This window comes from Rhinoderma darwinii, chromosome 2, assembly GCF_050947455.1.
Source record: "Rhinoderma darwinii isolate aRhiDar2 chromosome 2, aRhiDar2.hap1, whole genome shotgun sequence".
NCBI lineage: Eukaryota > Metazoa > Chordata > Amphibia > Anura > Rhinodermatidae > Rhinoderma > Rhinoderma darwinii.
The window spans coordinates 433384794-433400598 of NC_134688.1; the positions used below are offsets into that span (position 1 = coordinate 433384794).

A 15805-nucleotide genomic window follows, 5' to 3' on the forward strand; every position below is an offset into this window, starting at 1 on the left:
CCGCCTCCATTATTGTGCGTTATTGAACAACTTTATTACCAGCTCATTGTCTTCACACTTTCTTTCTTCTTAAAGAGGCTCTGTCACCAGATTTTGCGACCCCTATCTGCTATTGCAGCAGATCGGCGCTGCAATGTAGATTACAGTAACGTTTTTATTTTTAAAAAACGAGCATTTTTGGCCAAGTTATGACCATTTTTGTATTTATGCAAATGAGGCTTGCAAAAGTACAACTGGGCGTGTTTAAAGTAAAAGTACAACTGGGTGTGTATTATGTGCGTACATCGAGCGTGTTTACTTCTTTTACTAGCTGGGCGTTCTGATGAGAAGTATCATCCACTTCTCTTCACAACACCCAGCTTCTGGCAGTGCAGATCTGTGACGTCACTCACAGGTCCTGCATGGTGTCAGACGAGCGAGGACACCGGCACCAGAGGCTTCAGTTGATTCTGCAGCAGCATCGGCGTTTGCAGGTAAGTCGATGTAGCTACTTACCTGCAAACGCTGATGCTGCTGCAGAATCAACTGAAGCCTCTGGTGCCGATGTGTCCGACACAATGCAGGACCTGGGGCAGGAAGTGAGTGACGTCACAGCGTGATCTCTCGAGAACACGCTCTGTGTCTGCACTGCCAGAAGCTGGGCGTTCTGAAGAGAAGTGGATGATACTTCTCGTCAGAACGCCCAGCTAGTAAAAGTAGTAAACACGCCCCGATGTACGCACATAATACACGCCCAGTTGGACTTTTACTTTTAAACACGCCCACTTGTACTTTTGCAAGCCTCATTTGCATAAATACAAAAATGGTCATAACTTGGCCAAAAATGCTCGTTTTTAAAAAATGAAAACGTTACTGTAATCTACATTGCAGCGCCTATCTGCTGCAATAGCAGATAGGGGTTGCAAAATCTGGTGACAGAGCCTCTTTAAAGAGGACCTGTCGGCTCTCCTGACAAATCTGTTTAAGTAAATGCTTGTATTCCCCGTACAGAACTATGCTGAAGCGTCTTTTCTTATCACTGTGTTGTGCCATTCCTCTGTTATTCCTCCTGGAAATGTATGTATATATACGCACATGAGCACACACGTTACCATTCCCCTTGTCATTAAGATGTCTCCATGTTATGACCCTGTTTAATCTGTGCTGATCATGCCAGACTGTATAAAGGCACAACTTACTGACCAGGGAAATGTTAACGGCCAGTTGTCCATTTATATATTTTTTTTATACCTTTCCAGGAGGAACTGGACTATGAAACTTAAAGTAAAGATGCTCCACCTGATCTGACAAATCCTCTTTAAAAACTAAAATAAACTGGCTTAGCTATTGTCTAATTGTCATATAATTTTGTGCAATTTGCCATCCAAGAAGTACCAACGTAGCACCAGCTCAATTGTCTCCACACTTTTATTCTGGATACCACAAGTTTTCCATAAACACTTCACACCTGTTGCTTTAGGTTTTGTTCTGTCTTACTGGGAGAAATATATTCCTAGAAATATAACTTCTGGGGGTTCTCATTTAATATACCTTATAGATTTAGTATATTAAGGGTTATTCCCAACAGGGACACTTGGGACACATCCACAGGATATGTCAGAGGTCGGTCCCACCTATCTCTAGAAAGGGGCTCCATAAACCCCATCCTACCTACTTCTGCTCTCGCTGCCTCCCGGCCACTTCCTGACTATATGGTTGGGAGTTACAAAAACCGCTTAAGTCCCATGGTAGTGAATGGCATTTTACAGAAGCAGCGTATCATGCGAGCTACGCTGGTTCCATAACTACCATTCAGTTCTGTGGGACTTATGGGCGTAGCTCAGCGAGTTACGCCGTTCCCTTCTTTATGGTCGAAAATCACACGCCACAGCCGTGGAACGGGGGTTTAGGGGGCCCTGGTCTAGAGATAGGTGCGGGTCCAAGAGGTGGGACCGGCATCTATCGGACATATCCTGTGGATATCTCATAAATGTCCCTGGTGGGAAACCCCTTTAATGGGCTCTTTAAGGCTATGTACACCTCCTGAAAGTGGTTTTTGTTTGCGTTTATTAAATCAGCGTATTATTTTTATCTGAGCTGACAGATTCAGCTTCCATTGTAACAAGAAAAAAAGTCAGCCGTCAATTGAAGTGCTTGGAATCAAAAAATGCATTGATTTAATAAAAAGAGAAAATATTTGAATGTTTCCATAGCCTTTAAAGCGTATTAAAAAAAAAAAAATCTTCTGAATCATGGCCAATGTTATGTCATTATAGAGCCCTAGCCTTAGCCCTTATACACGCACACACGCACATGTCCAATTTGTTTCCGCATAAAAAGGATAGTTTTTCATCCATATGAATGTCCATGTGGTTTCCGTGTGTTCTTTTTTTTTTTTTTTTTTTTTTTTCCCCCCCATCTGCAGGTAAATGTCAGTTGTGTGCTGTTGTTTGTTGTTTTTTTTTCATGCACCCCTAGTCTTCAATGATTCTGGTCCGCAAAAACGGATCAGACTAGGTCATGTTGTGAGTTTCAATCAACGGATACATGGGGAAAAAAAAACAGATGTGTGAATGGGGCATTGGCTTGTATAGGTCGGTGTGCTGTCTGAAATAAGTTTGTGAATAAGGCCTAAGTATAGATCCTGGGGCAGTTCTGGAAGTGCACTCTAAGGCTTGGTTCCCACAGTGCAGATTTTGCCTGCATTTTGTAAGCCAAAACCAGAGTTGGATCCAGGAGAGCTGACCTATAAGGCCTTTTCTTTATATATTCTGTTTAGCTTCCGTTCCTGGTTTTGGCTTAAAAAAAAAATAAATACAAAATCTGCCCGGTGGGAGCCCAGCCTTACACCTATTTAGTATCGGACTAGACCTGTATCTTGAATTGACCGCATTTTATTATATTTTAATCTGTGTGAATTAGAAAGGCATAGCCAAATATTGTGAAGATAAATGTCATAATCTCATAACTGTCAATAGCCATAAGATGAAAACTTGCTGCAGATGACAAATCAAGGCTTCCTCTCATCTATTTATTTTTTCCTATCTATGACTAATATTATCTAGACGTGCGCTCCTGGGTAGTCGGCCAGCAGGCTGCTGAAACTTTTGGTAAGTTTTCATATGTCTGAGAGGAAGTGTCCTGGTGGGCCACTGTGACCTATCAGAGTTCAAAACCTGGAGCAACAAATCAAGGCCTCCTTTGGAGAGATGCATTTTAGTGGCCGTTTTACGGTTGCGAGCTCGGCCCAGACCACTATAATGCTGTTAGTTGAGGTCATTCGACCACAGTCGCGTTTGTGGCCATAATACGGATGTTAAAATGTTGGAAGATGGTATACTGAAAGGTTTTTTTTTTTATTACTTTTGGTCTATTATCCTGGAGAAGTGTGAGGTGTCCCATTTTTATGGTTGAAAGACCATGACTACATTGTATAATATAAGGCCGATGATATTTATAATCGAGCCATCACAACTGTATCCGTCCATACTTGGATACTGGATGATTCTGATGGATCCCATTGGGTTTATTGTGATCTGTTGGGGTTCTAGTATTTATTTTTTACAGCAAGAACACCTCTGCAGCCTGCTCTATTCTTGCCACAAAAAAACACTGGTAACTCCTGAACAGAAGTGTGAACAGGTCCTTACTGGAACTCCGCACACAGAGTTTCTCACATGGAGAGAAGTGCAGTGATCACTTAATAACTAGAGGCAGATAAATTGGGCTACCATTTTTAGCCACTTTTTTTTTTTTTTTCATTTTCCTCCGCTAGTTAACCTATGTATATTAGACTATCAGTGTGAGGGAGCTGGCAGAGTTGTCACCAATAAACTTTTCAGGAGACTCATGAAGCCTGGTGCTATTTGCGGTTTATAACATTCGAGTCATTGACTGTTAATGAAGACTATTTTTCTACAAAGAGCATCTTAGATAATGCCATGAGCGATGCCGTAATATCATAGGGGTTGGGCTGTGAGGTTTTCCACATGACGACATCTTTTTCTACAAGCGGTTGAGCACAGTTCAGAACTTGGTCATGTTAGGAATCGATTCGCTCCCTACTCATGACCCTCAATATGGCTGCCTAGGACGGGGAAGCCGACTCTTCTATTTGTACTTCTCTTCAGTAAAACATCTCGGATCTCATCCACCAGAACCGTCTTAGAAAAGTTATCTGTAGTCCTCGTCCCGTTTTTCCTTTGCCATTGAGAAACCATTTGGTAAATAAAGCCACTGTTTCTCAGTTTTTAATACCGGAGGTCCATAGTCTTAATAAGACTTTAGTAAACACAAATGCTTTTGACAAACATTCTTCATTGTTTATTATAGACCATTCATGGATAGGTGATCCAGCGCTTGTAGACTTCTAGGTTTTATTTGCATGGCTTCTTAAGCGTTTGTGCCATTCGGTTCTCAGACACCGCATGAGCTGAATCCAGCGTTCATTCCAGGTCGGACTGTTTGCCTGCTGTTTAGAAGTGCACTAAAACAAACTTCTTTGTATTTTTTGTAAATGACCCCCTATAACAAAGAATCCATACCAATAAATATTACAACACAAGCGCTTGACTTGCATTGTGGTCTTTGGTTGAGGAACTTGATGTACTTCTAGTTGGTGGGACACAGGCGAATATATTATACACGATCTGCAATGTTTCTAATATTCTCTTCAGTCTAAATCTTTCCTGCTGCCTAAATCTCACTTGTGAGGAAACCAAATGTAACTTCTCTATAGGTTTTTACAACAGCTGTAGCCTAAACTCAATGAGCAAACTATAGGCTGATGTAAGGTTGGTCAAGGGGGTTCTAAAGGACAACTGCAAAGTATTTCAATTCCCAGTGGCTACCCCTTCTGCCCATGTAAGTATTTTACAGGATCTCTTGTAGATTAGTCCACAGCCCTCCAAAACGTTAAGTTTTTTTAACACCTTCTGTACTTCCCCAATCTTTACCGCATATCCACAGGATACAAAATCAATGTTTGTCCCACCGTCTCCAGAACAGGATCCTCCAATCTGCAGAGAATGAAGTGGCCGGGATTACAGACATTGCCGAAGACTATTAGGTTGAACCGTTGCCCCCATCGCTCTGTACGCATTTTTGGCCACTATAAAGAACGCTTGCTTTCACTACTATTTCTATTTGGATTCATAAAAGATGTAACCTACATCATAAATTGTCACAGACTCACAGGATAGATAATGTGATTGTGGGGTGTACCACCACTAGGGTCCAGAACCTACTCACTTTTCAACTGCAGCCAGGGGGGGGGGGGGGCTAGAATGGAGCGGCGGTCGATCATGCACCCACTGCTCCGTTCACTGTTTAGGACTGAAATAGCCGGGAGCTGTAAATCATATATTTGTCATTCCCAAAGACATTGAATAAAGTGGTGGTCAAGCATGTGCACTACTGCTCCATTCAAAGTCTGCACTGCATTTGAAGGATCCTCCGTGATCAAAGTCAGCTACCTATCCTGTGGTGGTGAGAATTTAGGATTTTGGGAATACCACTTTAGCAGTGACATCCATCAACTATAGGCTATAAAAGGCACCTGTGCAGCTGATACATCATGAAAGATCATGGCCTATTCATGTAACGGCTGTCATACAGTGGCGACCATGTTAAGTGTACATGTTTTATGAAAGTTTTTTTAAATTGACTTCACGGGATGGAAAGGCATCAACTACACAATTTCACACTTTTTTGCAGTATAACAGCCAGACTGAGGCCAACAGAACACTTAAAGAGGCTGTCACCAGATTTTGCAACCCCTATCTGCTATTGCAGCAGATCGGCGCTGCAATGTAGATTACAGTAACGTTTTTATTTTTAAAAAACGAGCATTTTTGGCCAAGTTATGACCATTTTTGTATTTATGCAAATGAGGTTTGCAAAAGTCCAACTGGGCGTGTATTATGTGCGTACATCGGGGCGTTTTTACTACTTTTACTAGCTGGGCGTTCTGACGAGAAGTATCATCCACTTCTGTTCGTTAACACCCAGCTTCTGGCAGTGCAGACACAGCGTGTTCGAGAGATCACGCTGTGACGTCACTCACTTCCTGCCCCAGGTCCTGCATAGTGTCGGCACCAGAGGCTACAGTTGATTCTGCAGCAGCAGGTAAGTAGCTACATCGACTTACCTGCAAACGCCGATGCTGCTGCAGAATCATCTGTAGCCTCTGGTGCCGATGTGTCCTCGCTCGTCTGACATGATGCAGGACCTGGGGCAGGAAGTGAGTGACGACACAGCGTGATCTCTCGAGAACACGCTGTGTCTGCACTGCCAGAAGCTGGGCGTTCTGAAGAGAAGTGGATGATACTTTGTCAGAACGCCCAGCTAGTAAAAACGCCCCGATGTAACACACATACACGCCCAGTTGGACTTTAGCAAGCCTCATTTGCATAAATACGAAAATGGTCATAACTTGGCCAAAAATGCTTGTTTTTTTAAAAATAAAAACATTACTGTAATCTACATTGCAGCGCCTATCTGCTGCAATAGCAGATAGGGGTTGCAAAATCTGGTGACACAGCCTCTTTAAGCATCATGTGCGCACACCCTTCACCGGTAACTGTTCAGTGTGCCTTGTGACATCCATGTGCTTTCCAGTCACTGCAGCCGTTCAGTTTTAAAATGGACATTGTGCTTGTTGGTCTTCCGTTTTAGGCGGTTCGTTAAATCCATATTCCGCGTTGAACGTAGGGAACTTTGCCATGCGCTGCCGTTGCTTTGAAACAGACATGAAAAATGCATGGCACGCAGATGCCTTCCGTTGGCGAGACAGACGCTGAACGGACAGAAGGAGAACGTGTTCTACTTTTGACGGAATGAACCCACGGAACCGTTAAAATAAAAGTAGTGTGCATGGCCCCACAGAAGTGTGTGTCAGTGTGCCATCTGTTAAAAAAAACAAAACCAAGACAGATAGCACCCCTGAAGTGTACATGACACCTTAGTCTGACAATAGAGCCCTAGGGACGTGCTTAGCAGATAAGTCAGGAGCTTTCCCAACCTACACACTAGCAACTTGTGATAAACAGCCTTCTATGCAAGCTAAGGCTTTATTCACACATCTGATTTTAGCTTAAAGATGCAAGATACATGAGTTGATGCATAGGCAGGATAGGGATTTGTTTATTTAATGGAAGTGAGAAGATGACACTAGGCAGCATACTTCCAGCGGGACCGCGACCATTGGTCATTTTAATATCAGTTCTACACAAACAGATGGGCAGTTATGTGGGTTTAGTAAGGCAATGGAATTGCAGCCATTGTGAGCAGTAGATAATTCAGAGCGCCATGAACCCAGCATGCACCACGTATTACCAACCATCGCAGGTGCATCAAGCTACTAATACTTGCATGACCAGAAGGAACTCAAAGTCTCAAAATAAGGCCCCATTCGAAGACACCAGCAAAAAGATGAAAATGTAGTATTAAAAATGTTTAATCAATATATACTTAAAACCTCTAGAACGGGGGAACATACCCCCAACACAAACAGGAATACAATATAGAAAATCCAAGTGTATAAATATGGTTAGAACTCCTGAGACTCTGCCGGTTTCGGTTCTTCTGATGTCGGGCCTTTTGCAGTCTTCTTTGGCAGTAGGGTTGCATGGATATTTGGCAGGACGCCCCCTTCGGCAATGGTGACCCCATCAAACAGCTTGGCCAGTTCTTCATCATTCCTGACCGCCAGTTGGATGTGTCTGGGCATTATCCTGGACTTCTTGTTGTCTCTGGCCGCGTTTCCTGACAGCTCCAGGACCTCAGCGCACAAGTATTCCAGGGTGGCAGCTAGATAGATGCTGGCTCCAGATCCAATCCTCTGAGCATAGTTTCCCTTCCTCAGGAGCCTGTGGATACGGCCCACTGGGAACTGGAGTCCTGCCTTGGAAGATTTGGAGGATTTAGTAGCTGCAGTTTTCTGGACCTTCTTTCCACGACCAGACATTTTCTCAGAATAACTATTTCAAAAATAAAAAATATGCAGTTGACATTGGCTTTCTATTGTCTTGACTGATTACATAACTTCGAGGCATTCAACTTCAGAAGTTTGCCACATCTCTGCTTATTCCTTGTCCACGCAACAGTCCTTAGTGCAATGTGTCACAGACCTCTGCCTCACTTTACAATATAGCATGGAGTGCAGTCCTGGACACAACTCCTCCATGTACTGCTGGAAGGAGCACCAGGACAGTTGGGGAGGGGGGTGGTCACGACACCAGGTTACAACATTAACTAGGTATGAAAGCGTGGGTGGGTGTGTGGGTGTCTGCACCCCTATCAAAAGACCAAGCTAAAAAACATACTAGTCCCTGAAGAAAAGCTACAAAGAAAAGACACTTAACCCCTTGATGACAAGCCTATTTTAGACCTTAATGACCAAGCTATTTCTTTCCATCGTCACATTCGAAGAGCAATAACCTTTTTATTTTTGTGTCGACATAGCTGTATAAGGTCTTGTTTTTTGTGGGACAAGTTGTACTTTTTAATAGCACCATTTTGGGGTACATAGAATTTATTGATAAACTTTTTTGGGGGAGGGGATAGAAAAAAAAAATGTCACCACACTTTTTTGCGTCCTAAGTTTACGCCGTTTCCTGTGTGGTATAAATAATGCAATAACTTTATTCAGTGGGTTGTTGCGATTGCAACGATATCAAATTTGTATCGTTTGTTGGTTTTACTACTTTTACACAGTGAAAACATTAAAAAAGTTTTTGTGTCTCCATATTTGAAGAGCCGTAACGTTTTTATTTTTTCGCCGGTTGTAGGAGGGCTTTTTTTTGCGGGACGGCTTGTAGTTTTTATCGGTACCATTTTGGAGTAGATGCGACTTTTTGATCACTTATCACTTTTTTTTTTTAGGCTGGATTCAAAGAAAAACAGCAATTTTTGCATCGTTTTTTAGGACGTTCACCGTGCGGGTTAAATGTAATAAGTTTATAGTCGGGGTCGTTACGGACACGACGATACCAAATACGAAACTTTTACTTTATTTGTTAATAAAGCAGTTTGTAAGGGGGAAAAGTGGGGGGTCTCATTTTTCACTTATTAAACTTTTTTTCTCTTTACACTAGTCCCACTAGGGGACTTCACTATGCGATAATCCGATCGCATATATAATACACTGCAATACTTCTGTATTGCAGTGTATTATGCCTGTGTAAAACAGACAGGCATCTGCTAGATCATGCCAGAGGCATACCCAGAAATCCCTCCTCCTTCCATCCCATGTGACCACTGCAGCCAATCCTAGGCAGCAGTGTCACATTGCCTGCAACATCATCATAGGAGGCCGGGCTATGCACAGAGAAGACGGAGCAGGTAAGTATGAGCGCGGTGCGACTTCAAACGGAAAGCGCTGTGGGTTCCAGGTCAGATACGCTGCGTGATTTTTATGCAGCTTACCAGACTCGTGGGAGACTTAATGTGAAGCTTTTGAGGCATTTTTAGCTGTCAATGGAAAATCTGCTCCAAAATCACCACAAGCGGTTTGTTTTTATGGGGTGTCTTTTAAATTTAGCAGCGTAAAAATCCACCTCATGTGAACCGCACAGTGGATTTCCCATTGAAACCAATAGAGAGCGGTTTGCAGGCATATTCCAAGTGTATTTTGAAGCATAAAACATTTCTGCTCCAAAGTCAGCCTGAAAATAAGCCGTGTGAACATTAGACAATTATCTCCTTATGTTAGGAGGCAAATCACATCATCACCACATCATCACCACATCATCACCACATCCATAAAAAGAAAAAAAAATCTCTTACCTGACCACCAATGACACAGAAACCCTGTACCTGCCGCTACACCAGACACTACTAACCAGGTTCTCCACTCTCAACAGGATGGATTGTGAGTCTACCCAGGCCATTTATATGTGGTAATTGCACCTGCAGCTACTTCATTATCAATCACATTAATTACCTGTGGGATATTCTGACTACCAATCCTTAACCCTTTAACTGCTAGAGATGTATGTAATACCTCATGAATTTTAGGCCAGGTTTCCACGGGCCGAATACGCTGCGCGTCCAACCTGAAGCCCACAATACATTTTGTCTGAAAAAACGCACCACATTGTGGTGTGTGTTGTTGCACAAATTTTGTAAAGCAGCGGTAAAAAACGCTCATAATTACATAGGCCGTTATGGCGACACGTCCATCCTGTGCACGTGACTGGACGAAGAAACAGACTTCTGGTATGATTTATTTTTTTTCCGCAATTTTTGCGGCGTAAATGTCTCAACACTTGGCTTTCTGTTGCTGGAATTGCATCACCGTTGAATTCATTGGGGAAAAACGGCAATGGAAAATCAACTAAAACGCAGCATAAATTGACATGTAGCGAAATTAAATTCCGCACCGCAGGTCAATTTATTAATGTTTACGCTGTGTTTTTTTCTCCGCAGCGTGGGCATGAGATTTTCTAAATCTCATCCACTTTGCTGCTACTGTAAATGCTGCGGAATTTCCACACACAATTCCTCATCGCTTACGCTACGTGGGAACCCGGCCTTAGGGTCAATTTACATGAGGCCGTTTTTGCAGTAATCGCAGCAAAACCATGCCATTTCTTGCAAAACATCCACAAAAATGACTCATGTAAACATACACTTAAGTCTCTTTCACACATCAGTATTTGGAAGCCAAAACCAGGAGTCAGTCCAAAGTACGGAAGAAGGTACGTACAAATCTTTCCATTGGGCCGGGTTCCCACGGGTCGGATACGCTGCATAAAAATACCTGTAACCCGCAGCACATTCTGTACGACAAACCGCAGCACATTGTGATATTTTGCATGCACGCGGCCATGCCCATAATCACAGCCCGCGGGTTGCAGGCACGGCCCGTAGAAGTATGGGAGCACGGCCCATAAAATCCGAAAAGTAGGACATCCTCTATATTTCCCGGCACGGTTCTACGGCACAGACACCTTTCCGTAGCGCGGTCCGCAAGATTTTTCATGGCCATGTGCATGGGGTCTTATACTGTACAAAGAACAAAAACACATAAACAGGGAAAATAAATTAATTTAACGTGTTTTATGAGTAAAAAAAGCGTCATTTTTGCGTTTTTAACTGCACATCAACAGCAAACTTCTGAATACATCCTATGGGTACATTAAGGCCTCATTTACACGAGCGTAATATACGCGCGTGCGCCGCGCGACGTACGCACCTATATTACTCTATGGGACAGTGCAGACAGTACGTGTTCTTTGCGCAGCGCGAGTGCGTTGCGTAAAACTCACGACATGTTCTAAAATCGTGCATTTCTCGCGCATCACGCACCCATTGAAGTCAATGGGTGCGTGAAAACCACACATGGCACACGGATGCTCCTGCGTTGCATGCGCGAATTTCACGCATCACTTGTTCTGTCGATGCAAAAGAGTTTATAAAGCTGGACAAAGCAAACAAAAACCAGGAAGTGCTTGCGTTTTCACTGCGAGTGGGCAAGCCTGTTGTCTGATAAATTACACTCCACTGAGATCTGCTGCCATGCCGCGTGGGATTGACGTAGAGCGCCTCATCAGCCTGGTCCAGGGCCATGGGGCTATTTGGGACACTCGCGCGGAGGCGTACCACGACCGCACGGTCAAGGAGGACGCCTGGGAGGAGGTAGCAAAGGAGCTTTTTGGAGAGGAATGGGAGAATGGCCGAACCCGGGACCGCAGTCGGTTGGGTGAGTACCATGTTTTTTCCTGCAATGCAATGTCATCCCTATTGAAGAACTGTGGCCCTGTATGTGTCTTCCGCGCAATTTCCCAATGACCTTTTGTGTAGCAGGCGCATCACCGTGTACCATGTCATTGGCAGGGTAGGGCCCCTCATTTTAGTGAGAGGGCAGAGTTCTTATGGCGTTATATTTGTTTTTCCTCCAACAGTCCAAGATATAAAAACACGGTGGCGGAGCTGCCGTGACCAATTCAGGAGAGAAATGGGGGAAAAGGGACGCAGCGGAGATGGGGGCTCGCGTAAGGACATTATGGAGATGCGCACGTAAGAGATTGTGCTTCTGCATGTGTCTAATGTGTGTTCGCCCATGTCCTGTTTGCCATCGTGTTGTTGTGGGCATTGTTCTATATTGTGTTCTAACGCAGTTTTCCCATTCTAGAACCACCGACAATTTAGAGGACACAGCTGAGGACACGGACATCGGCGAGTCTCTGCCGCAACCTCCTGCTGCCCATGTCCTGCCCCTTAGGCCGGAGCCGACACCCCTGGACCCCGCCCCTGTCCAGTCTGCACGGGCCGTCGCCTCTCCGGCTGAGGAACGCCCCCTGCGTACCACAACCTGCCGGCGCCGTGCTCCACAGCCCTCCGCCGTTGTCCAAGTTGATAGCCGGGTGTTGGAATTTCTGAGCCGAGCCGCGGATGAGGACGGCCAGGACTTCTTTGGCCGCAGCATAGTTCCCCTACTCTGCCTGGTCCCTATGGATCGCATGGCCCGGCTACAAGCGTCGATCATAACCTTGATCGACACCTCCGCACCCCCCCACAATCCAAACCATTGCTTCACGGCCATAGAGCAGTGGCGCGGATTTGCCATGCCGGCCACCACGCCACAATTGCCGGCAACATACCATCAAGCCACCCAGATGGCACGGCCGCACCCCTATATGCACCCTATGGCTCCTCCCTTCCCTGCCCCAACGTACCATGGACAACATCAGCACCACTATTATAAACAAATGTCTCATGGGACTATAATGTCATATGGGTTGAGCTACCAGCAAGTGCAAAAATTCCCAGCTCCCCAATAATGAAAATAGAAACTCCAAACATCATATACTAAATACACGAGAAAAGGAGTCAAAACTATTAAGCAAGAAGCGCAAAATATAGAAAATTACAAATTTTATTGGACAATACAATAATACATGGTTAAAAAACAGACTACAAACCCAATAACTGCATATCTCCAAAGTAGGAGACAATGTGGAGCCACCAAGCTACTTTAATGAATACAGTTTTTATATGTCACATCCATCGGGAAAGTTTCCCAAAACAGGTTATCAAAAAATATACTCTAAATCAAATCCCTAGAACAATGTAATAAGGCTAACAGAACACTTGTGTCCAAAGTATTTTCTGAAAATTCCCAGTATAATGCGTCTCTGTAAACAGTAATAGGGGATACCGAGGTAGTGATTTATTTATAGTAGTGAGTACATTTAATCCACTCAGTACCAGTTTAGTCATTAATTCAGAAAAGGACCAATAGTAGAGATAGCCTATTTAAGACATTGTCTAAATATGCAGGTAACCTGGTAACAGCATGACAAAAAGTAGTCGTTTAGTGGAAAAAACCAACAAGTACTAACCCATGTGGCTCCTCAGTTGTGACAGCTCCCAAGTATGGAGAAAAACCCCAACGCGTGTTTCGCGTAGATTGCTTTTTCACACCCCTTGAAAAAGCAATCTACGCGAAACGCGCGTTGGGGTCACCCGCAAATCACGGACCGTGCACACATTGATTCTAGTGAGCCCGGACCACAAATGCGGTCCGTATAATGACATGTCCTATTTTTTTGCTGTCTGGGCTTCCGGCCAATGCACGGACCGTGTAAACCACGGTCGTGTACATGGGCCCATAGAAATGAATGGGTCCGCAATTCATCCACGTTCGTGTACATGAGGCCTTAGGGTATGTTCACACGCAGTGACTAAAAATGTCTGAAAATACGGAGCTCCTGATTTTCAGACGTTTTTGTAGCAACTCGCGTTTTTCGCGGCGTATTTTACGGCTGTTTTTGGAGTTGTTTTTCAATGGAGTCAATGAAAAACGCCTCCAAAAACGTCCCAAGAAGTGACATGCACTTCTTTTTCGTGGGCGTCTTTTTACGCACCGTATTTTGACAGCTACGCATAACATTAAGCCTCGTGGGAACAGAACATCGTAAAACCCATTGCAAGCAATGGGCAGATGTTTGTAGGCGTAATGGAGCCGTTTTTTTCAGGCATAATTCGAGGCATAAAACGCCCGAATTACGCCTGAAAACAGTGCGTGTCAACATACCCTTAGGGCGGATTTACACGAGCGTGTACGTTTTGCGCGCGCAAAAAATGCGGCATTTTACGCGCGCAAAAGGCAATTAACAGCTCCATGTGTCATCACCATATGATGCGCAGCCGCCATCATTATAACACTCTGTTTGGATGTTTGTAAACAGAAAAGCATGTGGTGCTTTTCTGTTTTCATTCATACTTTTTACTGCTGTTGCACGAATCACGCGCGTCCCACGGAAGTGCTTCCGTGTGCTGCACGTGATTTTCACGCACCCATTGACTTCAATGGGTGCGTGATGCGCGAGAAATGCAGAAATATAGAACCTGTCGTGAGTTTTACGCAGCGGACACACGCTGCGTAAAAATCACGGACAGTCTGCACTGCCCCATAGACTAATATAGGTCAGTGCGAGGCGCGTGAAAATCACGCGCGTTGAACTCACGTATATCGCATTCGTGTAAATCCGCCCTTAGTGTTAATACTTGAATCTTTGGATTGATATTAAGATTGTGTATATCCTTGACAATATTAACAGCATGTTTTAATCTTAGGATATGTTCACACTACCTATTTTCAGCCGTTTTTGGGCCATAAACGCCCGGAAAAATGGCTAAAAACGATGGGGCTGAAACATCTGCCCATTGATTTTAATGGGAAAACCGGCAATACGCTCCCACAGGGCGTTTTTTTACGCGGCCGATTTAAAAGACGGCCGCGTAAAAAACGCCTCGTAAATACAATAAACAAACAGCTCAAAAACGGGCGTAAAAAACGCTGCAAGAAAAGCAAGTTTCTTAAAAAACGGCAGAAAATCGGAGGCTGTTTTTCCTTGAAAACAGCTCCGTATTTTCAGCCGTTTTTTGTTAAGCATGTGAACATACCCTTACCTCTTTCTGCATACAACTGTTTGGGTATATTCACACGTAGAGTCAAAAACGTCTCAAAATACGGAGCTGTTTTCAAGGGAAAACAGCCCCTGATTTTCAGAAGTTTTTTGAGAAACTCGCGTTTTTCGCGGCATTTTTGTGGCATTTTTTATGGCCGTTTTTGGAGCTGTTTTCATTGGAGTCTATGAGAAAACGGCTCCAAAAACGTCCCAAGAAGTGTCCTGCACTTCTTTTGACGAGGCTGTAATTTTACGAGCCGTCTTTTGACAGCGACGCGTAAAATGACAGGTCGTCGGCACAGTACATCGTAAAGCCCATTGCAAGTAATGGGCAGATGTTTGCCGACGTATTGGAGCCGTTTTTTCAGACGTAATTCGAGGCGTAAAACGCCTCCATTACGTCTGAAAATAGGTCGTGTGAACCCAGCCTTTAAGTTTTTGGTGCACGTGTCTGTGGGATGGCGTCCTGTTGTGGTCAGGTGTCCAAAAACGTTGACGAGAAGGCCTGGCTCGCAATCGGTGTTCCAATTCACCCCAAAGGTGTTGGATGGGGTTGGGGTCAGGGCTCTGTGCAGCCACTCGAAATCCTTCAACCCATACTCATATCACCATGCCGTTATGGGCCTTTGTGCACCCGGGCAAAAACGGTCCTTTGTTGCCACAAAGTTGGAAGCATACAATTATTTGAAATGTCTTTGTATAGTGTAGTATAAAAATTACTTTTCACTGAGAATAGGGGGCCAAGCCGAAACCCTAAATATCAGACCCAAACCATTAGGCTGGGTTCACACGACCTATTTTCAGACGTAAACGAGGCGTATTATGCCTCGTTTTACGTCTGAAAATACGGCTCCAATACGTCGGCAAACATCTGCCCATTCATTTGAATGGGTTTGTCGACGTACTGT

The 15805-nt window shown here is 44.2% G+C and overlaps 1 protein-coding gene across 1 annotated transcript; it reads right to left on the minus strand.

Annotated features, from left to right (window-relative positions):
- Positions 1 to 7506: 7506 nt before the first annotated feature.
- Positions 7507 to 9863, minus strand: LOC142741520 (histone H2A-like). Its single transcript, XM_075850898.1, has 2 exons — positions 9766 to 9863; positions 7507 to 7958 (listed from the first exon to the last, which is right to left on the minus strand). The coding sequence occupies exon 2, from the start codon at positions 7943 to 7945 to the stop codon at positions 7529 to 7531; it is 417 nt and encodes a 138-aa protein (XP_075707013.1). The 5' UTR covers positions 7946 to 7958; positions 9766 to 9863; the 3' UTR covers positions 7507 to 7528.
- Between the last annotated feature and the right edge of the window lie 5942 nt (positions 9864 to 15805).